Below are 22,534 nucleotides of genomic sequence, written 5' to 3' on the forward strand. Positions count from 1 at the left end.
TTTGTGGGAGAGCCTAATAGCTAAGCGAGTCTAAGCTTTTGTATCTTGGGCAGCTAACCTTTCTAGTCCTCAATCTTCTCATCTATTAAATACCTACTTACCTCGTGGGGGTTTCAAATGACTCAATGGCATAATGTACATCAAGTGCTTGCCATTCCCCAAACGTTAAGTCTTTTGTCCCTTTTCCTGCTGATTTGTCATATAGCTAAATTCTTCAAATTCTATTAGAAAGCAAAGGATCTGCGTGAGTTATCCCAGTTCTTCTCATAGACTCATTCTACCTGGGTTATAATTAAGTTCATGCCAAGGCCTTTACCCAAGGCAGAAACAAAGACACTTAAACCCCACTTCATTTAATTGATGACAACAGACAAGTTTGGAGACTTTAGGTTATTCCCCAAGATAATTTGTCTAATAAATGGAAGAGCCGACCTTATGTTACCCCTTGTGATGATAAATAGCTTATGAGATACTTGCATGTCTGCATATATACACATATATCCACATACATATAAATTCATATATAAGTCTACTAACATGTAATAAATTTGGGGCTCATTTTTGTAAACAATTAGACGATAGGGAAAAAGGAGAAAAGAGCACTGGATCAAAAACCTGTGACAAAGCAATGTGAAAATGGCTTTTAGACAACATCGAGTCATCTAATGCAGCTGGGAGATAAGAAGCAAGAAAATCTTTTAAGAGTCAAGATAGTAAAGGCATGAAGGATGGGAGTAGATTTGGGGCCTGGACTCAAGACGTTAAGGAAGTCTGGTTACCCTGAGGCAATGCCGAAAACCTAAGGTGCTTAAAAAGGGGTGTACGTGGAGAAGACAACTCTGGTAGCAGGATAAAAACGAAGGGTGGGCCTCGGAGCTGGAGCCACGCAGATAAAGAAATAAAAGCGAGTAGAAAACAGAAGAAGCCCAGAGCATCCACTAATAGTGAAGCACTCTGCTACATGTTTTACACATTTCATTTAAACTACTCCTCCTACCGTGTTTCCCCCAAAATAAGACCCAGCCGGACAATCGCTCTAATGCATCTTTCGGAGCAAAAATGAACATAAGACCTGGTATATTATATTATATTAAACTATACTATACATTACATTACATTATATTGGGTCTTACAGTAAAATAGGACCAGGTCTTATATTAATTTTTGCTCCAAAAGATGCATTAGAGCTGATTGTCCGGCTAGGTCTTTTTTTTTTTTCTTTTCTTTCTTTATTTTTTTTATTAGTTTCAGGTGTACACGACAAGGTACTACTTAGACGTTCATCATTCACATCCCTCACACTGTGAACCCCTCTTCCCCCCACCAGGCTAGGTCTTATTTGGGGGGAAACACAGGAGCAAAATTTCAAGGTAAATATTGTAATCCCCCGTTTTTAACTGAAGCACTGAGAGGCTGACAGCAGCCCAATCAAGAGGTGATGAGGAAGAGACAGTGAGAAGAGAAGAACAGAGAAAGTCGAAGAGACAATAAGGAGGCTGAATCACCAAGACTGCTGAGTCTCTGGATGGTCGCAAACTTGGGACAATTTGGAGGGCCGGTGCGGGGAGGGAAAGTACAAAAGTGGGAGGAGTCAGAAATGGCAGCACCACTGATCAAGTAAAGGAATTAAGGAAAAGCAAACATCTGGAGTACAGAAGAGACGGTGGATTCGGCCCCAGTTTGAGGTAAGGTTTGAGGTCATCGGAAGAATTCAAGAGGAAGTCATCACTGACATTCCATGAAAATGGATGACCCTGGGATCCAGGTGGCTTTGGTGGTGACAACAGTGAGAGTAAAAGAACAGGGACTTTCCAGGGGCCTGGAGAGTACAATGAGAGTGAAAAATGGGTGCAGTGGTCTGTTTCCTCCTTGGAAAATAAACTTTTTCAAAGCTGTCTATTCACGCAATCCCCATTGTCTTACCTCCCATCCACTCAGGCTCTCACTCCAATCAGTCCAGGGAAACAGGCCTCTACCAAATAACCATCCTCTCTAAACACAACCAACCCCTCACCCAGTACACACAAAATCCAGTCTTCAGGAATGATCTTCTTAAAGGCAAAGCTGACAGAAAACAAATAAAAAGGAAAAACCTACAGGGGATTCCCTTTATTCTCAGAATGAGGACAAAGGTCAGTAAGATGGTGTATTTTTAGCCCTGCCCACACTCACCTCCTTTGCTCCAAACACATGACCTTAAACTATTTCCTCAGGCACATCATGCTCCCACCTCAGGACCCCCTATTACCATCACACGTGATTTTGCACATGATTTTGAAAATACCCTTGGGGTGGGAAGAGGAAGTGTATGGGCATGTGTACTACAAGGTCGGTCAAGCAACAAATACTGTCTCTAGACACACCTTTTCACACTGTGCACCGTAAGTGTGAAATGATGGGAAGGAACAGAAGGACATAAAAGTCTAAACCACGACAACCTGGACTCGTTCTTTTGGGTGAAATGTACTGGAAATCCATTTGGTGAATGTGCAAACGACACACTCGGTGGATAGGTGCTCCTGTGACAAAGTGACCTCAGCCCACTAGATGTGTGAAGCCTGACTAAGGCCTGGGTCATATGAGAAGGCTCCTTATCAAATATCAGCCGTCTGGCCACTCTGCAGTGGATAGAGACAATCTCTCAGGGTCATCTCCAAACATCAAAGCTAAGATGACAGGAAAACTAGAAATGAAGATGAGTGGGCTCTCCGTCTGGTGGTATTACGTAACCAGCTTTCAGCCTTGCTAACTTGTTGGGACATTTGTTCCTGCGGGCACAGCTAGGAGCTTCCATCCCCCTCCTCCTCTTTTTTCTCCTCCTCCTCCTCTGATACCTTATCGGAGCAATTTTCTGCAAACACAGCAGTTAGAGACTTTCCCGTCAAAACAATGTTGAGCGATCACAGCTGTTAGGGACGGACCTCCCCGCTGGCCAGATTTAACCAATCCCTAGCGTCGCAATAGCAATGTTGCGAATCCCCCCAAACCCGGAGGCCAATTCCTATAAAACACAGTGCCCGACCCCGGTAACTGCTCAGTCTTTGGGAACAATCCCACTGAGCCAGCTGGCGTAATAAAGCTGTGTTCCCCCTGATCTCCGCGTGCCGCTTGAGTCTCTCGGTCCTCACCGCTTTTCCGCAACAAACTCAGACGAACCCCTTAACATCTAGCTTGGGGTGTCCTTAATTAAATGTAACAAATTTCCCAATGATTCCTTGCTACATACCCACCTCTAAAGGTGACAATGTAAGTGAAAATTCTGCCTTGATCTTAGGCCAACAGTAAGTGAAAAATGTGCATACTCATGAGAACAAACAAACTCTAAACAACCTGTGTTTTCAAAGGGATTCCAAACCTGATCAAGATCATCACGTTACACTGATTTTCATCCACTACAAGACACCATGAATTGTAAGGCACATTGTTATTTTAGGTGCCACTAAGAAAGTAAAAATGTTATCAGTGATGTCATGCATTATATGACAGACATATCCTGATATCAGAGGTATTCAAATGTGAATAAAATCTCTCTTAAAATTGATAAAATACACAATTTTATATATGAAACTATATACCGGGAGTGCCAAAAAAATGTATACACATTTATCTGTATTCATCTTTTGGTATCGGTATATATTGAGTATTACAATTTTAATAGTTTTTTCCTTTCTTAAAATGTATATACTTTTTTTGGCACCCTCTATATTTTGGAACAAGAGTGAAAACAGCCTTGGTAATTAGATATAACCAGAACCATAATTAATTTGCTGACCCTCCTTTCCTCTGTGAACAACAGCTAAATTTGTGAACAGCTAAATTTGGATTATAACACTAGAATCCAGAAGCAAATTTAAAGGTAACAAAGCCCTATGACAACTGATAAATACAAAATATAAATGTTCTTCTTCAAAGAACAATTTGTTACAAAAAAGGACAACATAAATGCCATCTAGTAATTATCAACTACATTCTCGACATTTCTTTGAAGATTAATTGCCTACTTAATACCAGAAGGAATTACCCCCATATCTCTAATCAAAGAGAGGTCTGAGTTGTGACATTTGGTGAAGATAAGTCTGCCAGGTACAGATATTTTACTTTAATAACTGCACACATGGGTAACACGCTTTCAAAAAAACAAGAATTCTCTATTTCAAAAACAAATGTGTCATCCTTTCTTTCTTTGACATTTAAAATTTGCCAGATGCCTAGAACTGAATGCATTGCTTTATCATTTAAAAAAAATAAAGAAAAAATACACTATAAAGTGTGCTTGGGATTACAACATACTCATAATTCATGACACTGCCAGTCATCATTCCTAGAGTTGACATTTAATAAAACTGAGTAACTGTCCATCACATGCCAACAAAGATGCTATTAAATCTGAAAAATATTCAGAACTGTGTTTTCAGATATCTAAAAACACTAAATTCACAATTCTATATTAGCTCTCCTCTCTGTAGTGAAGCCAAGGATCCTTTTAATACAATGCTAGATAACATAGCTAATGGCTATTTCAATTCACTGAGGTGCCTGCGAAAGACTTAGTAAGTTAAACTAAACTGCCCATTCTTTGCAGGACAGATCTCCCTTGAGACTGCAGTGAACCCCACAGGCATTTAGGCAACTGGTGGGACGAGCTTGGGAAGTATACTGAGTAAGGAAAGGGAGAATGTTCTGTGGGAGGTATATACACAACATACACCAACAAAGAAAATAATGCATTATCAGCCACTTTCATTTTTAACTCACTTTGTTGACTTAATCAGTTTTGCTAAAAAGCTAAAGGAAAGCAAAGCAAATAGCTAGGAGCACACTAAAAATAAGTTATGGTAATTTTTAACAATTATTGAGTCAAAATCATTAGAAGTAATATACATGCATACATATACAGAGGGTGCCAAAAATAAGAGGGTGCCAATAATTTTAAGAAAAAAACTATTAAAATTGTTAATACTCGATATATACCAATAACAAAGATGAACACAAGTCATGTGTATACATTTTTTGGCACCCTTTGTATAATATACATTTAGATGTTTGTAAATGTGAGTCTATATATCTCACCAAATAGCTCATCTTCACAGAAGTGGAAAGAACACTAGTTGGGAGTGGGAGACAGGGCTCCAACTCTACCGTTAACTACAGATATTAATGTGGAGAGATATTAACTGCTAAGAACTTAACCTCTCTAAACTTGGGTTTCCTCAGCTGTTAAGTAAAGATAATGCCTAAATACCTCCTCGAAGGACTGTAACGCAGATCAGTGACATCATAAGTTAGTATTTCAAAGCGCTATACAAAAGCAAACTGTTCTTACTATTTTTCTATTCAGTAAAAGAGTAAAAAATAAGATAACTAAAATCTTTTGATCCAAATGAATTGTTTTTCAGAGGAAAGATAACATTCTAGAATTTCAGAAAGATTTAAAAATTCAGATTGCTGAAATTTTTCTTTCCTTAAAAATTTTATGAAGAAAAGTACTCTTAGAAAAATTCCAAGTTTCCTTATCCTTTATAAAAATCACAGTATGTTCTTGTGTTAAGAAACAATTTTTTGTCTTATAAAGTGCTCACCTGATTATTGACAGAAAAATTACCTTGACAAATTATAAAATGAATTTGTGTGTCGGGAACCAGAAATGCAGGCTGCCCCAGTGGTCTGGCCCACATCACCAATCTAGACCAAGGAACATATGTGCCAAGGAAAGCTAACATACAGCAATCACAAGTCCCCATCTCAGCTTACTTTACCCTAGAAAAAGGACCTGCTGGCCTTACACTTTCGGAAAGCCCTGACCTCCTAGCTGGTCCTGCCTTGTTCCTGAGGTAACTTTTCTAACTCTGAAACTCACTCTTGTCCAAAAACCTTAGGGAGGGGAGTCCCTGTACTCCCCAATCCAAGGATTGTTTTCCCTTGAATAAAGGGCATCAAACTTGTTACTAAATTGTGTTATTTTTGTCATTGATAAAATAAAATTCACAAAGAAATTCTGCCTTACCAAAATCACCCTATGACTCAGAAGACAGTTTTGAGAGGAATAACTGCAAAAACATAATCGGACTCTTTGGGATACAAATTAGAGATTATGTTTTCTTTTCAAAAAGCAGTCAAGGACAACAAATGTTCTTGATCATAGAATGCCAACAACTTTGGAAATTCTTTGCCATTAGACAAAATTCAACATATATAATGAAGTCATTTCACAGGCTATTAACAGATTTTAAGTCACCAAAATACATAAACACTGTAGGCGCTTCCTGTACAATAAGTTTTTCCTATATGTAAATAAGAAAGCAAAACTTTGATTAGAGTTAGAACAGTAAACAAGGTAAACAGCCTGCTTAAGATCAAAGCTCATTTAAAAATACCATTTACAGTATTGCAACTAGAATCTTTAGGATAATCAAATGGTATGTTATGGCAAATTGAGAAAATAGGAATAAAATGTTTCTTGAAATGGCATAGTTATCACTTCCTTAATATCTTTAAAACAATACCAAACAAAGAGCACAGATTCTTTTCTGGTACAATCAATAATACCTAAGTGATACACAACTGTTTAACTGAAAAGGGTGCAAAGGAAAGAAATTAAATTGATGCCTGTGAAACTTAAAAATGTATCCTAAATGTGTTAGATGATCTTAAATGTTCATTTACTATTCCTTAAGCAAAAATTAAAAATGCTTTCAAAATGTACCCATCTCTCCTGTCTCTGTCTCAATCAATCATGCCCCCAAAACCTATTTTTAAAGTATAACCCATACAGAAAAGGAATGAAGAAACCTGTGTCTGCATAGCTCGCAGACAGAAAGGAAGGGCAATGAGGAATAAAGCATATTCTTTCACTTCTGACTTCAGTTCTGGTTCCAACTTTCACTCCAGTGAATTATGTAACCGTTAAACATTATTTATTATCATTGAGACTCATCTTGTTCATCTGTAAAATGAGAGAACTGCGCTGTTCCTCCAGGGTCCCTTCCACCTCTGCAATTCTAACAATCTTGGGCTGCACCAAAGAGCCAGCCTCGGCCACCACAAAGCTGTCCCCTCTAAGGCAGCCTTGGCCTTGCACTGCCCCAATCCTCACAGAAAGTCCCCAGCTAAAGCAGCCACTCAGAGCCAGCCACTTTCCCTAGACTGGGTTAGCAAGGGATGTGCGTGGTATTTCTCACCTGAGAACAGCCAAGTTAGTTACTGGGGGAAAGTGTAGTTTCACAGGTTTGTCAGGCAGACCAGGGGGTTAATCTGAGCATGAAATATTTCAGAAGAGATTTCATAACAAATCTGATACATCAAACAGCTGTTATAAGATTATAAGCTCTTATAAGATTGCAGGTGTAACTTGTAAGGACCTCTAGTGAAAGCAAAGTTCAAGTTACATTTAACACTGTTTGAATGTGTACAATACCTAAGTACTAGCTCTCCAGGTATGAAGGGCAATACAAGCCCCTGACCTCCAAGGATTCAAAATCCTTGAGGGGGAAAAGAATCATACGCAAACATACAGAGTGAGTTTGGCTTAACATCATGTTTACAAAAATGTTGGTTCTGAATAATGAAAATTGTACAGTCCTTAGAATAAGGCATTTCCGAAACATACTGGCCCAAATTCTTGAAATGATAACTAATACTTTTTCTTCCGTGCCAACTGGGTCACACTGACAAGAATGTGTATTGCTTTTGCAACATTGTAAAGTAGAAAAAATTGTTTGTAAGTTGAACCATTCATTGTAAATTGGGGAGTATCTGTACTTATGGAGCTTTTTAAACTGCACCTGAGGATATTGAATCAGTGTCAGGTGGGGACTCTCCAGGTAGTTTTTAAAAGCTCTGTGGGTGATTCTGACATATAATGTATAGGCTGAGAACCACTTGTTTGAATCAGTCATTGGCACAAAGATAGGACAAGCATTTGGGGAGGACGAAAGGGTCTTTTCTGGTACCCCCAAATTGATGCTAGCCTGGCAGCCGCCAACCATAAACCCTACTCTTCCTCCCTGTCCCATACTCCAAGTTAGAGAGGCAGCATAACCCCAAAGGCTCCACAGTACAAGGGCTGGGACGACTACTTGGCTAAGGACAGAGTTTGATAGGTCCCGGCCTTGTACACAGATCTGCTGAGGCACAAATTCTACACTCCCAGGAAGCCAAACCCAAAAAGAAGGAAACACAACCAGTGATGATTCACATTATAATAACCCACAGCAGCCTGTGCCTGATGAGTGCTCAACAAATATCTAGAGAATGAATAAATAACGAATAGGAGCTTAAACTAATTACTTGTCACTGGGACAGAGTTCACTGTTTCTGAAAAGAACTGCTGAGAACCGAATTATAAGAGAAGCAAAAGTAACTAACTGGCAGTCAGACAAAACTCAACAAAGGGCATTCCCACTAACCTGACTAATTATGGAAATAAAAACTGGAACACCTTGGGGAATTCTGTGGCGATAAAATGGTGACGCAGTGGTCAAGACGAGACGATGCCTACCATAAAATCTAGTTGCCCTTTTCCCCTCAGTAACAGAGCCCGTTTCACTTGGGGTGGCCACGCACCAGCTAAACAGACTGCATTTCCCAGCCTTCCAGCCAGGAAAGGCCAGTGGGACACAAGCAGAAGTCGTACCTCCCTGAGGGAAAGGGAAGCATTCTTCCTGCATCCTGCTGCGTAGAGCCATGTGAGTCATGAGTATGAGGGCCACTTCCTAGGAATGGCACAGAGAACTAGAATGACTTCAAAGGCCACTCTGGGCTTCCCCAAACTAATCCTAACTGATACAACGACCTGAGACATTTATAGTTATTAAAACACAAAAGGTAATACTCCCAAAATATGTCTTCCTAATCCAAATGTGGGTACGATTGCTATCGTTTATAGTTTATTAAGCACTATAAACAGAAACAATACATGGGGGCCTTGAAGATACTAAACAGACATCTTTGAGTTCATCCAGCATTTTGTCCTTCGTACTGGGAAGAATTATTAATCAAGTCCCATGAAGAGACACCTTCAGGTAGGAGGACCAACGTCTCTAATGTGCCCGGAGCTTTCTCAGTGTTAGCAAAGTCCTGCACCCTGGGATGCGCGCCCAATGATGGGAAAATCTGGAGGGTTCATCATCACCCTACAGCCTCAGGGTACCACATAAACGCATAGCTATGTCTTTAACAACCTCTATTAATATATGGGCATTTTATACTAAATTGGAGATAAGCATATTATAAAGTAAGATTTTAAGGTATATGGGCAGCTAAGCAAAAAGAAATAAAACTCTAATAATCGCGCTCAACCAAGAGAATGTCGCCGAGAACAACACGTATGTCAAATTCTTCATTGCGATGACATCCATTACGTGCACCAGCGCCCACATTCACCCAGCTGAAACATGGGCTCCGAACAGCACACACATAATACACTGGCCATTGCGTCTACCTATAAAGTGGAGACAGCATGTAAGGAAAAGAATGAGAATCAACTTTCATCCAAGAATTTTAAAGTATCTCATCCCTGGGAAATGGTGGAAAAGTTTAATTTTGATGTTTCGGTTTTGTGGTATCATGACAGGTTGAAAACTCTTGTAACAGTAAAAACAGGAAGTCTGTCAAAGAGCTTAGACGGAGTACAGACTCTCAAAGGTTCTTTCCAACCTGAACATTCATGACTCAGGTCATCACTGTGTGACCCCCTCACTTTGCAGAAGTCAGTCAGGCCAGAAAGGTACACCATTCCAAGGGCCCAGCTCTGGCTGGTGATGGAGCCTGAATTATTTTGTAGCCATGCTCTCATCTTAAGTATGCTTAGACATACTTAAAACCAAAAAAGCCCGTGGTCAGCAGGGCAAAATAACACATTTCATCTCGGGGGGGGGGGGGGGTTATTTCACTTAATTTAGATCACAAACAGATAAGTTGACCTCAAGTTGAAAAAAAGGACTGAGTCCAGAAATTCTTTAAGTTGTCATTAGTTACTTTAACCATATAATTGCACAATATTCTGAATATATACAGTACTTGTTTTCATGAACTCTCTAAATGGGCCAAAGAAATGAACACAGTAACTTAAAAAGAGAACAAACATCTTTGTAGTTTGAAGAACCTTCAAATTCAGAAAGCAGCTTTCAAAACAAATTACTGCTGTTGTCCAGTTTTCCTAGCATCAGGGTCTTGTAAGCAAAACAAACAAGTCTGTAGTTTAAGGAGGGCCAGTAACAATGAGGAAGCTTGGTGTTCCTTTCGACAACTTTATTCTTATCCCTGAGAGAGATTACAAAAGCGTACAGAAGCCTACAGGTATTTATTGTTCAATCAGTATGTTCATTAATCTGGGAAGGCCCCCAAAGGAGATAAACAGGAAAAGCCGCTGCCTTCAAGGGAATAGATGGATTGTTCTCGGTAGCAGGTGCATACTGAGTTGTGTCTCAATCATGCGGCTGTTATGTGGATCCAGCTGTATACAGCCCTGTGCCTCCACAACCACTGGTACTGACCACTCAGCACAGGGGAGGGTACCATCTACGGCTGTGATGCTGACCGAAGCTTGCTGCTCCACACCATTCTGCCCTGGCTTCACTGGCACCCCTTTCGAAGAAGGGACAGCGGTGTACGTCCTCTGCCAAAGGCCAGGGCTGCTGTGCTAAGGGACCTCGGACAAATCACTGAAATCTCCCAGGCTCTGCTTCCCATTTTCCTCATCTGTTTAATGGGGTTAATAAACTCACATATTATATATCTATAAAATCAAACTAAAACTAAACATATTAATATTTGAAAGAACTTCATAAATTATAAAGTTATACTACATTATTTAACCAGCTGAGTTGGCAAGCGACTACATCTTTGACATAACAAAATTGCCCCCTGGGGATGTATGAGTTGATATAACATGTCACAAAAAGTTTGTTAGTGTCTAAATACTCAGTAAATGGTTATTAAATAAAAAGACAAGTCAAGTAAAGCACTATAAATTCTATATAGGTAGAATCCTTCAGTTATTACAGCAGTTAGAATGCTCTATGACTTGAACCTCAAGCTGGAAATCACATAGGTGACTCCTTTAATACCGATTTTACACATGCCCTCCCAGGCCTCCAGGATAAAGGTGCTTGTTAGCCATTAATTACGTGCAAGTTCATTTCCCCAATACCTCAATGAAAACACTTTTTACTTGTATGCATTTCAATCTAAAATGCCCAGATCAACACAGTTCTCCAGGTACAGCCATATTCTTATTTACGTAAGACTGGAGTGAAATGAAAAAACCCACTACAGCTATCTACCACTACAAAGAAAAAGCAGAACGAAACAACAAAACGCAAATAGTACTTTTCCAAACACATACAACATGTTCTTAAAGATCCCCTCAGTTTTCCAAACTCACAAATACCCAAAGTAACAAAAAATAACCTTTTCAAACACAGGAAGATGACTGTATCACCTAAAGCAACCAAAACTCTTTGAGGGAATGCTTATATTCAAATTCAGTTATAATTGGGCTAATTTAAAAATTAAATTTGGCAATATGAAATCTGTCCAATATAATTTGGAAATGTGAGTGAAAATAAGGGTATAAGAAATACACTAAGTATTAGTATTAATATTTTCATCTCTTGGAATCTTACTGAAATACTTGCAGCAGGAAAGCCTGTAAGTGTAATGAAAGAAAACCTTTGAAAATTGTGATTATATTTTAATTTGCTTAAAAGTTTTAAGTTTAGTCAATCTCTCTTTCTTAAATTCTTATTTTAAACAGGTACACTTGCCCTAATTTTTTTCTCACAGACCTAATATTTTCTTGCAACAAAATCAGACTACCGTGGGATATAGGTAGTAATCTTTTCTTTTTAAAGATTGCATAACTTCTTTCTAAAAGATGTCGATGTTTGCAGCTAAATCAAAAACAATGTAACTGAAAACAGAAATGGAACTGCTCTACCCATTTTTAACAAAGATAGAAATTATTCTTAGTTTCCTGAGAGCTGTATCTCAGGAATAACTTTCTCAATTAATCAGAATTATCAAACAGCAAACACTTCATGTTAAGCCAAAGTTAAACCAGGTGAGTGATATTACAACATATATTTTAAAAACCTGCAGTAAAGGCAAGGAAGGACAAGAACTACACGTTTCAAAGGCTAACTTTCTCATTCTCTTAAAATTGCCCAGGTTCTGTTGAGATGGGGTGCATCAAACTCTGGAGCCGTGGAAGCGTATTTATCTCAACTACCAGGACCCCAGGCAGTTCTATTGAAGCGGAGGAGGGGAGGATACCGATCTGAATACCTGCCCTGAAAAGCCTTCCACGATACCCAATTTAACCACCAACCAACCACAGTGCAGAAAATTCAAGAAAGCAAGGCTTCCACCACCACCACCACCACCCTCCCCGCTCTATTCTTTTGCTCATTTCCATTCTTTGGTTAACTTTCAAGATAAAAGGGGAGAAACCTGTTGGAATGGATTTTTTGGAAGATAAATCCCACAGATGAAGGAGAAATCAGTTGCCCTCAGGAACCCATTCATTTACATAAAACCAAAAGAAGATCCACCCACGTGTATTCCGATCTGTGAAGATGCAACCTGTGATTTGCAGAGACGATGAGATCTAAAACAAATCCCAGAGACGGTTTCTCTCCCAAGGGGAAAAAACAACGCGGCTCTTCACGCAGGCACCTTCAGAGACGAGCTCCGCAACGCGCGAGGCGAGGGCGTGCAGACCAAGGCGCGCCACTCACCGGCGCAGCAGCTCCGGGCGGAGGCCCGGGCCCGGGATCCCACCCACAGCCCGTTTCACGTGTCCGAAAAGTGCGACCAGCCCCAGGCCCGGCCCCCACCCGGACCCGGAGGAGAAGGCAGCAGAACTGCGCCAGGGGACGGTGGGCGGGCGGAAGGGAGCCGCGGCGCGCGAGACCCCGGAAGGAGCGCGGCGCTCCGGGGGTGGGGGTGGGGGTGGGGGCGGGGGCGGGCGGGGGCACGGGGCGGGGCGGCGGGCTCACCTGGCGCGGGGGACCGCGGGGCGCGCGCGATGCCGCCGCCGCCGGTGCGGCTCCTCCGCTCGGGGCCACAGCGCCCCCGCGCAGCGGGAGTGGCCGCAGCGGCCGGAGCTCGGGTTCCTCCGCCCCCGGCGTCGCGCCGGCTCCTCCGGGGGCGCCAGCAGCTGCAGGCAGCGCCTCCACACTCGCCGCCTCACCATCCTTGGGGCGAGCAGTCGCCGGGCCCGCGGCCTCCGGGCGCCCAGGCTTCAGCTGGGTTCGCCCCTGAGTTGCCCGCTCACTCGTTCCTTGTGACCTTCCATCTACCGTGTTTCTGCGAAAATAAGACCTAGCGAGATAAACAGCTCTAATGCATCTTTTGGAGCAAAAATTAATACAAGCCCTGGTCTTACCGCACTATAAGACCTGATCTTGTCTAACAGAAGACTGGGTCTTATATTAATTTTTGCTCCAAAAGACGCAGGAGCGCTGATCGTGCTAGGTCTTATGTTCGGGAAAACACGGTAGCCCGGCCAGCGTCAGCCTCGCGCGCGCGCCGCCCACCCCCTTTGCCAAGATGGCCGCCCCCGCGGACCCCGGCCCGAGGCCATCTTGGTAAAGGGGGCACCTGCTTGCCCATCCCCGGCTGCCTGGCGCCTCACGTGCACTGCAGGAGCCCCCGGGACCAAATTAGTTAGCCTGTCCCTAACCAGAAGCTAGCTTTCAGTTCGCATGAACACCAGCCATCACTGCTCACACTAAGGGGGATCCGGGGGCCGCTCGGCCTGCGCAACCACACAAGACAAGCACTTGGTAGCAGCACACTGACCACCCACAGCGCCAGGAGCGTGGTAAATCGTAATTTGAAGTAGAGAGTAGCTGTTGGACATTCATGGCAGCACTGCCTTCTTAGTGTGCCATTTAACTTTTAAAATGATGCCACGACCTCCCGGTACACAGAGTTCTCAACTAAATTTGCTTTAAAAAGAAAATCTCAGGATGGGCCCTGGCCGCGCAGGCACAAAAATGGATGACGAGCCCAAAATTGTGATGCTGAGTTTCTCCCAGGATTTTCTTTTTAAACTGCAGGATGAGATTGGCTGGTTCAAGAAATAAGTATAGACAGAATCCGATTCAACAATAGGCGGTTGGGCAGAAAGATGCCTCTTTGAAAGTCATCTGGGGTGTGGCCATGGGCCAGAAAGAAGAGATGCCTTCTGTCTGGGGCTGGGTTGGGGGAGGGGGAGGGCAGAGCCTATCAGCAAAAAGAAAAAGAAATACAGGTCCCCAAATACAGATAGGACTGCTGGAAAATGCAAACCAAAGCAACTGGAAAGCGAAAGTGACCGGTAATGCCTACTAGTGGAACGATGTAAAGAGACTGCGTCAGGCGTGGACTTTGTCCCCTCGGGCTAGCTCCCACTTGCTGAATCCCAGTGACTTAAGTGTTACTCAGAGCTGCTTGCTCCTGGGTGGGGCAGAGACCGCACTCCCTGAATGGCACCTGGAATGTAACAGCAAAACCAACAACCAGCTACACACCCAAAGGGTATGAAGTTACTGCTCCGAAGGTCACCGTACTCTTGGCTAAGGAACTTTAAAAAGATGCCCTTTGTTCCCTCACCCCAATTCTTTATTATTACTATTTTCAAAACTACAGAAAATAGATATGCCTTTTTGTTATACCATTTGAATAGGCTGCAGACATCAAAATACTTCACCTTTAAATACTTCAGCCTGCCTCTCTTAAGAATAAAGACGTTTGCTTCAGAATCACAGTACTGTTATCACTCCTAAGAAAACAATTCCTTGGTATCATTTAATATCCTGCTTACGTTTAAGTTTCTGATTGTCCTTTATAGCTGAATGTCTTTGATAGCTGGGTGGGGTTTTTAGTTTTTGTTTGTTTTTTTGAACTAGGATACTGTCTAGACTCATGAATTACATTCGTTTATTATGCTTAAGAAGCAATTTGAAATGTTCACTAGGTATTAATAACTATTTTCTCTGCATATACAGATATGCTGAAGAGACATGTTCAGGGAGTATTTTCACTGAGAGCAGGTGCTTTAGCTGAGCACATCTCTGCAGATCAGGAAAGTCTATGAAGAATGACAAGTCTTTTAATATAGCATTAAGGTTATAATTGAAGCTGGATTAAATAGTAATGTTTATGGTTTCCTAACTCCTAGAATACTACATAAATTTGATGGAGTTTGCCGGAATCTCTACTCAACCCGACTTCTAAAAGTTTAATGATTGGGGTTTTTTACTAGACCAGGGGTGTCCAAATTGCGGCCCGCGGGCCAACAGCAGCCCATGATCCATTGTTAATTGACCAGCAGCAAATTCCAAAAATATATTTAGTTTACTTAAATAAATCAGGTGAGGCAACACGTACTTCACCTCGAGTGAGTGGCCCAGCTGTTTGTGTATTTTACCGCATGTGGCCCTTGGTGAAAAACGTTGAAAAAAGTTTGGACACCCCTGTTCTAGACAATGAAAAGAAGCTGTTTAGTATAACAACTTACATCACTCCAGGCAGAACCTAGCTTGCCCTACTTCACAGTACAGAACAAATGAGCATTGCATCCTCTGCATTTTCCTCATGGTTTAATTTTAGATCCTGACCTGCTGAACTGGGTTCTATTTGTCCTTTCCTTTAATGCCACCCTTAGGAAGTCAGGCACTCAGCAGCTAATGGTAGCTATTTGTCTTTGAAATTGTTACTTAATTTTTAAATGTTAACGCTGTAAAGTGGTGCAAATATACACAATTCCTTTCAAGTGGCTGGTGGCCAATGCAAAGTTTTTCTGGAGACTAGAATTAAAAAAGATTTTCATACTTCACAGAATGTTAGGTGCTATTTAAAAACTGGGAAACCACAGTTAAAACAATTTTATCATAAGAGTTCTCATCTTTAAAATGATGAGTTCTGTGGGGTGGCCGATTAGCTCAGTTGGTTAAGGTGCAGTGCTCTTAACAACAAGGTTGACAGTTCGATTCCCACATGGGCCAATGAGCTGCGCCCTCCACAACTAGATTGAAACAACTACTTGACTTGAAGCTGCTGGGTCCTGGAAAAATACACTTAAAATAAATAAAAGTTTAAAAAAGAAAACAAAGAAAATGAGTTCTGTAATCAGCACTGCTTTTTTCTTCTAGCTCCAGGCCTAAAAGAACAGGACTAGAGGATGAGATGACTAGGTACTATAGGACTTGAATTCAATGTGTATTTATAGCATTGTTACTGGAGTCTTGTTTCTTTTTGCCACGCAGTGAAGAATCAAAGGTCAGAAAGCTGATTAGTTTGCAAGAGGGGTTTATTACTGATACATTCTCAGGGACGAGAACAGGCCTAGGTAAGGTGAGAGAGAGAGAGAGCGAGAGAGAGCGAGAGAGAGAGAGAGAGAGAGAGAGAGAGAGAGAGAGAGAGAGAGAGAGAGAGAGAGACAGGCCTAGCTGAGGTAGGAGAGAGAGAGAACAAGAGAGACACATAGCCAAGGTGGGAGAGAGAGACAGAATGAGGGAGGCCTAGCCAAGGTAGGGGAGGGAGGGAGAGAGCACGAAAGAGGCCTAGTGGAGGCCGGTAGAGGGAAGGGGGGAGAGACTGAGAGAGCAACAGGGCCCTTGTCCTGAGGACTTACAGTTTGCTGGGTGGGGTGAGGGAGTTACATATCGTAAGAAGTGATGCATGCTCTTCCAAGGGAGGGCGTGACCTCCTAAGATGGGTGGAGATCTGTGGACTCAGATCCTCATCCTGCTCCAGACCACCACTTGTCACCTGTTGTAAAAACAGATACATGGCTGGAGGCAGTTAATCAAAGCTAGTTATGAGCTTTTTCTGTATGCACCATGGACCCCCTCCTCTTCCTCCTCCATTTTGTAACTTCTACCTAAGAGCATCACTTCTGGAATTCAGTTCAATACTGTGTTCACCTCCAGTCCAATCAATGCTGTTTTCCTGATCATTAAGAATCTATAGCTAACTCCAAATAGTAATAGGAAGTATCTCAAGCAGCTAAGTTCTACTCAGTGCTCTGCCATTGACTAACTCTTTGACCTTAGAAAATTCCCCTCCACCTCCCAGCCTCCCCCCACTACTACCCTCCAAAATGACTCTAAGTTTCTGTAGCCAGTTGTAGTTGTAACATTTGGAGATTGGACAAAAAAGGTTTTGGAGAAAAATATATGAAGATGATGTAGGATGCTTCTCACTGAGTGCCGGGATTCGTAGTCTTCTGGAGCTGAAGAATGGATACACAGACCAAGGAAAGGCACAGTTGCACAGGAGGATAGTTTATTATAACAAGCAGAGTTACAGCTCCCGAGTTGTGGGGGGCGGGCAAAGCTGGGATGCCCACTAGCTAAGGCAAAAGCTTGTGTTTATCTACCTTTATTTCTACCTGGCAGGGGGATGTGGGATGTGGGTGCCTGTGGATACAATGTTTCCCAGACTTGCTCTTCTGCTCAGCTTGGGGGAGACCATTGATTCAACTCAGTTGCCCCAGAGCATAATTGATGATATTTTTGTGGTGCTATGGTTGTCCTGTGTTCTGTTTTTGTTCCGTTTTTGCTCAGTCTACCAGAGGAGTCTGTACTGTCTGATTTCATACTAACCTGCCTCAATTCCCCTCTCTGAAGACGTAACCCTAACCGCCATTAGGGAATAGGGGCGATGACCACTCTGCCTACTTCAGGCTGAGGAGGGGCGTAGAGGTACCAGCACCTAGGGTGTGTCCAGAAGTCTATCTAAGGGACCCCCATAGAGGAGCAATTGCGGATGGGAACAGTGTTGTTTCCCAGGCCATCTTAGCCACCGGAGGGCTGGTCTGCAAGCCAGATACACTGTACCGTGTAGCATGAAGTAATCTGTATAATAATGGATAAAAGAAAAATTTTAAAAGCTTCTTTAAGTCCCACTAAGCTAGGAAGCCTGGAAGTAAGGAAACCTAGATCTACACCGAAAAATCCTGTCCACTGTTTAATGTTGGAAATTATGTTATGAATTTGTTGAACTTTATTTTCAATTAGCTGAGAATTGTCAGAAAGTTTGAAACAGCATAATCCTTTAATATTTTCACATCTTTGGTTATGTTTGAGGAGTAGATAATCTATGGCAGCTTTGTTTTTGAGAACTGTTTCTCTGACCTGTCCTAACTTTTATCCCATGGCATGAAGTGTCTGTGAAGTAGCATTCAGGGCCTTTGCCATTGAGCAAGCTATGTGACTAATTTCCACAATTAGGGCAATGGTCATAGCAGGTACTACAAAAAGAGATAAGGATATATATTCAGTGGGGCTGAATAAATGTACATCACTGTTACAGCTAGAATCTAAAGTAAGCTCTCTGTGATGTCTACCTTGATGGGGCTTAATTTGGGTTACAGTCCCATCCCACACTAGAGGAGCTAATATAGGGTTGAGACCCAGTCTGGCAGCATTTTTAGCTGCTGCTCTGTTTATTTTTAGAAATTTTATCACTTCCCTTTTGATGTCCTTTGTAGTATATAACCGTTGTTTCCTGAGGAGAATGTACTGTCTGTAGCAGTCGGTTGATCTCCTGGTGATATTTGATGGGTGATCCATTAGCTGTTAGGAAGCACCTTTTTTTCAAAATGTTGCCATGGGCATGCAACACGAAAAAAGCATATTTCGAATCAGTACATATTGGACTTCTTTTTTTTACTTAACTCTAATGCTAAGGTGACAGCTATTAGCTCAGCCAGTTGTGTACTGGCACCAGAGGGGAGTCTTGCATTTTCTAATACATTATGTGATGTAACAACAGCATATCCAGCTTTCTGAATGCCATTTTCTACGGAAGAGCTCCCATCAGTGAAGAGTGTCCAATATGGCTTGTCTAGGGGTGTTTCTTGTAAATTTATTCTAGCTGACAGGTCCTTAGAGAGGGCCTGTCCAAAGAGATGTGGATTATCTCTAACTCCCTGGGGGAGGACCGTCCAGGTGAGCTGTGAAGTCTGGCTTTCTTTTGAGCTGTCCTCAAAAGCAAAGAGATATAGTGAGTTGGGGTGCATGGGTATACAAAAGAAGGTATCTTTTAAATCTAAGACTGTGAACCATCTGGCAGTCTCAGATATTTGGGCTAGGAGTGTGTAAGGATTTGGAACTATAGGGTGTATGGGAATAACTGCCTCGTTGATGGCTTGGAGGTCCTGAATCTCCATTCACCATTTGGTTTGGGAATTCCTAGGATGGGGGTGTTGCAAGGGCTACTGCATTCTCTAAGAAGGCCTTGTTGTTTGCGATTGTTAATGATTGGTATTAGTGCTTTCTGTGCCTCAGGTCTTAGAGGGTATTGTCTCCTGCGAAGAAATAGAGTGGGGTCCTTAAGATGGATATGTACTGGGGTGGTTGTTAAGGCACAGACAACTACCCCCTGTGTGGCCCCAACATCAGGATTGATGTTGGCTTTTATTATTGGGAGGCAACGAGGAAGACTTCCACGGGCTAAGAGAACAATAGTTCCCATCTCAGTCATAATGTCTCTTCCTAATAGTGGGGTAGGGCTTTTTGGTATGATTAAGAAAGAATGGTAAAATATTAGGTCATCCCATACATAGCCTAAGGGCTGAGAGAAATATTTAGTAATTGGCTTGCCTGATACTCCGCAGATAGTAACATGTTGATTGGAGAGGGCCCCTGGGTTGGAGAGGAGGACCGAGAAAGTGGCTCCTATATCTAGAAGGAAATCAATGGATTTTCCTTCTGCTTCTAGGGTTACCAGGGGCTTGGGAGTCCTGATAGCGAAATGGGACGAGGGAGCCATTGGTAGAAGCCCCAGGCCCCATCAGTCCCAAGCGGGGTTCGGCTGGGTGAGTTTGGCGCTAGGGCTGGAGGCCTCCAGGGACAGACTTCCAGTGATCCCCTTGGCAAATGGGACAGGGCCGCGGAGGTCTCCGAGTGGGCTCCATTCGCCATGGACACTCCCTTCGCCCGTCCACAACACGGCAGTCAGACTTTCCTCGGGTACCCTGTTGAGCTGTGGTCTAGAAGGCTAATACCTCCGCTTTTTTCCTTATTTTCCTTTCCTTGTCTTGGGCTTCCTCCTGGTCCCAATTGTAATAGACAGAATTGGCTACCTTGAACAACTGATCGAAGGTGCCTTCAGACCAATGGCCAATTTCTGTAATTTCCTGTGGATATCTGGGGCAGCCTGAGTTATAAATTTATCCTTTAAAATGATTTCCGCTTTGAGGGAGTCTGGCCCAATAGGAGTGTACTTGATTAGGGCTTCCCTGAGTCTTTCTAAAAAGGCTGATGGATTTTCTTCCGAATTCTGGCTAGTGGTAGATAGTTTTGAATAATTGAAGGGCTTAGTCTTAGTTCTCCTCAGACCTTCTAAAATGTACGCCAGAAAGTGTTTTCTCTGCCAGTTTCCCATGGCTGTATCAGGTTCCCATTGTGGGTCTGCAGTAGGTACTGCTTGCTTTCCTCTAAGAAAGGGCTCCAGAGTGGGGTCTCGTTCTGTTCGTTCATCATGATGTGTTAGTAAATGATCATCTCCAAATTTTTCAGCTGCTTGTGAAGCTGCCTGCTTTTCAGAGTTAGTGAAAGTGTGATTGAAAAGTAACATAACATTCTTCCAAGAAAGGTCAAAGACCTGGGTTACGTTCTGGAAAGCTTCTATATATTTGTCAGGGTCATCTGAAAACTTCCCAGGTCCCCCCTTATTTGTCTGAGATCCTGTAGGGAAAAAGGGACTTGAACCCTGACAGGCCCAAATTCTCCTGGCATCTCCTGTAAGGGAAGGAGATTTGTTCTTAGTTGGGAGCGCCTTCATACAGGAGGTCCGGATATGGAGAGCAATAAGACGAAGCTGGGCTGGGAGCCGGCTCGGGAGAAAGAGTAAGGTATAGCGCTTTGGGATGTTCCTCTGGCCGAGGATCTGATGGGGGAGTCTCCCTAAAGGAGGTAATCCTTTGAGGTAATGTCCTTTGGAGGAGGGGAACAAGAGACTACAGCTATGTTACACCGCTGGCAAAGATCTGGGTCATCTCTTAGGGCAAAGAAGGCCTGTACATAAGGAACTTCTGACCATTTGCCTTCCTGCCTACAAAACAGATCTAACTGCATGATAGTATTATAGTTAGTACTTCCCTCAGAAGGCCAAGTTTCCCCATCTTCCAACTTGTATTGAGGCCAAACCTCAGAGCTAAAGAAAACCAAGCACTGTTTCTTCAAAGTCTGAGGATCAAATTTGTCCCAAGCTTTCAAGATGAAATTTAGCGGGGTGAAGGCATGTGAGGGCTGGTTGCCCATCTGGAAGGGAGGACGAACAGAAAGGTGTCACTTTGCAATTCATCTCCCACAACCTGGTCTATGGCGTCCCCTAGAGGTCTGGACCACGGAGACTGCACGACTGGTTCCCGGGTGTGTGGGGAGACACAGCGCGAGACACGGCGCGCCAGGGTTAGTCATGCTTCCCTGGGCTGCCGGGCCCGTGTCCCTGGTGGGCGTCTACCCGTCTCTGGATATGCCTTTCTGATTGTTGGGCGCCAGCTCACAGGCCGGTAAAGGCTGTGGCCGATAATGAGGTATCTTAAGGTGGAAGAGTGTACAGCTCAGCTCTGGGCTTCTTGAAAATTGATGGCACCGTCTAAATAGTAACAACCTTCTTTATAAACATAGTAAAGGAGGGAGTACTTCTTTATAAAGCTTGTAAGGAAGGCATTCAGTCAAAACAAAAAGGTGTAAGGGGATGCTCTTGCGATTGGGAATTATTTTATTTCTGCCTATGATGAATGTAAGATGCTTGTCCGCTTGTAGATGCTGTGCTGGCCAAGGGAGTCAGAGCCGAGCAGTTACTGTTTAGCTTGTGCCTGTTAGCCATAAGCTCACGGCCTGTCCCATCCTGCCAGCTCGCAAGCCTGCTCCTGTGAACTGTTTACTTGTCTCATCAGGATGCTCTCAAAAACAACAGAGAGATTTGGCGTGTGTAACAGGACACTTCCACCTGTGCTTTAAAACTTGAAGGAGATCCCAATAAGAAGATATAAGAGGGTGAGCTAAATGCCTGAAAATCTTATCCTAAGCAACAAGGGATATCCTATAGAGACAAAGATCCATGTTCTTACCTTAAGGTGTCTTGAGACTGGTGGAGGGTGTTGAGGAGGTGTCACAGGGAAGAGACCCTGGACCAGCATTTCAAAAGGTGAGGAGAGACGGTGACAAGATGAAAAGAGGTGTATAGATGGAAGAGTCATCCGACTGGCACCCTTACGGGTGGTCGGGCTGGGAAGGGGCCAGAGAGACCTTTGGGATCTGCCGTAGAGTAGCTATGGCCAGGGTCCCTCAGTTGTCTACAAAGGCCCACAATCCTGGCCACATGCCAGTATTGAGCTTCCTCGCAGAAAGGGAAAAAAACAGCAGAGGAGTAGGAGAAGGCAGCAGAGAGGGAGAGGGAGAGCCTCCGGACAGCATCCTTCTGGGCAGTTGGGCCAGGAGAAGACCCAGGGAACCTTTGAGACCCATCACAGAGTAGCCATGCCCAGAGCCCCTCAATTGCTGCCAAGAGCCATTCACCTCAACGTCGCGCC

The 22,534-nt window shown here is 43.1% G+C and overlaps 1 protein-coding gene across 3 annotated transcripts in view; it reads right to left on the reverse strand.

Moving 5' to 3' along the window:
- The window catches only part of NAPEPLD (N-acyl phosphatidylethanolamine phospholipase D), a 37,176-nt gene extending 23,628 nt beyond the window's left edge, over nucleotides 1-13,548 (reverse strand). The window contains exon 1 of one of the 3 annotated variants that reach the window (XM_081079550.1): nucleotides 12,999-13,548. In XM_081079550.1, coding sequence (XP_080935676.1) covers nucleotides 12,999-13,195 — 197 coding nt within the window. In that variant the 5' untranslated portion in view covers nucleotides 13,196-13,548. Of the gene's footprint in view, nucleotides 1-12,555; nucleotides 12,928-12,998 lie in introns of those variants that run through there. The other 2 variants (XM_081079552.1, XM_081079551.1) reach the window with 2 other exon arrangements.
- Between the last annotated feature and the right edge of the window lie 8,986 nt (nucleotides 13,549-22,534).

The sequence above is a fragment of the Rhinolophus hipposideros genome (genome assembly GCF_964194185.1).
Source record: "Rhinolophus hipposideros genome assembly, chromosome: 18".
NCBI lineage: Eukaryota > Metazoa > Chordata > Mammalia > Chiroptera > Rhinolophidae > Rhinolophus > Rhinolophus hipposideros.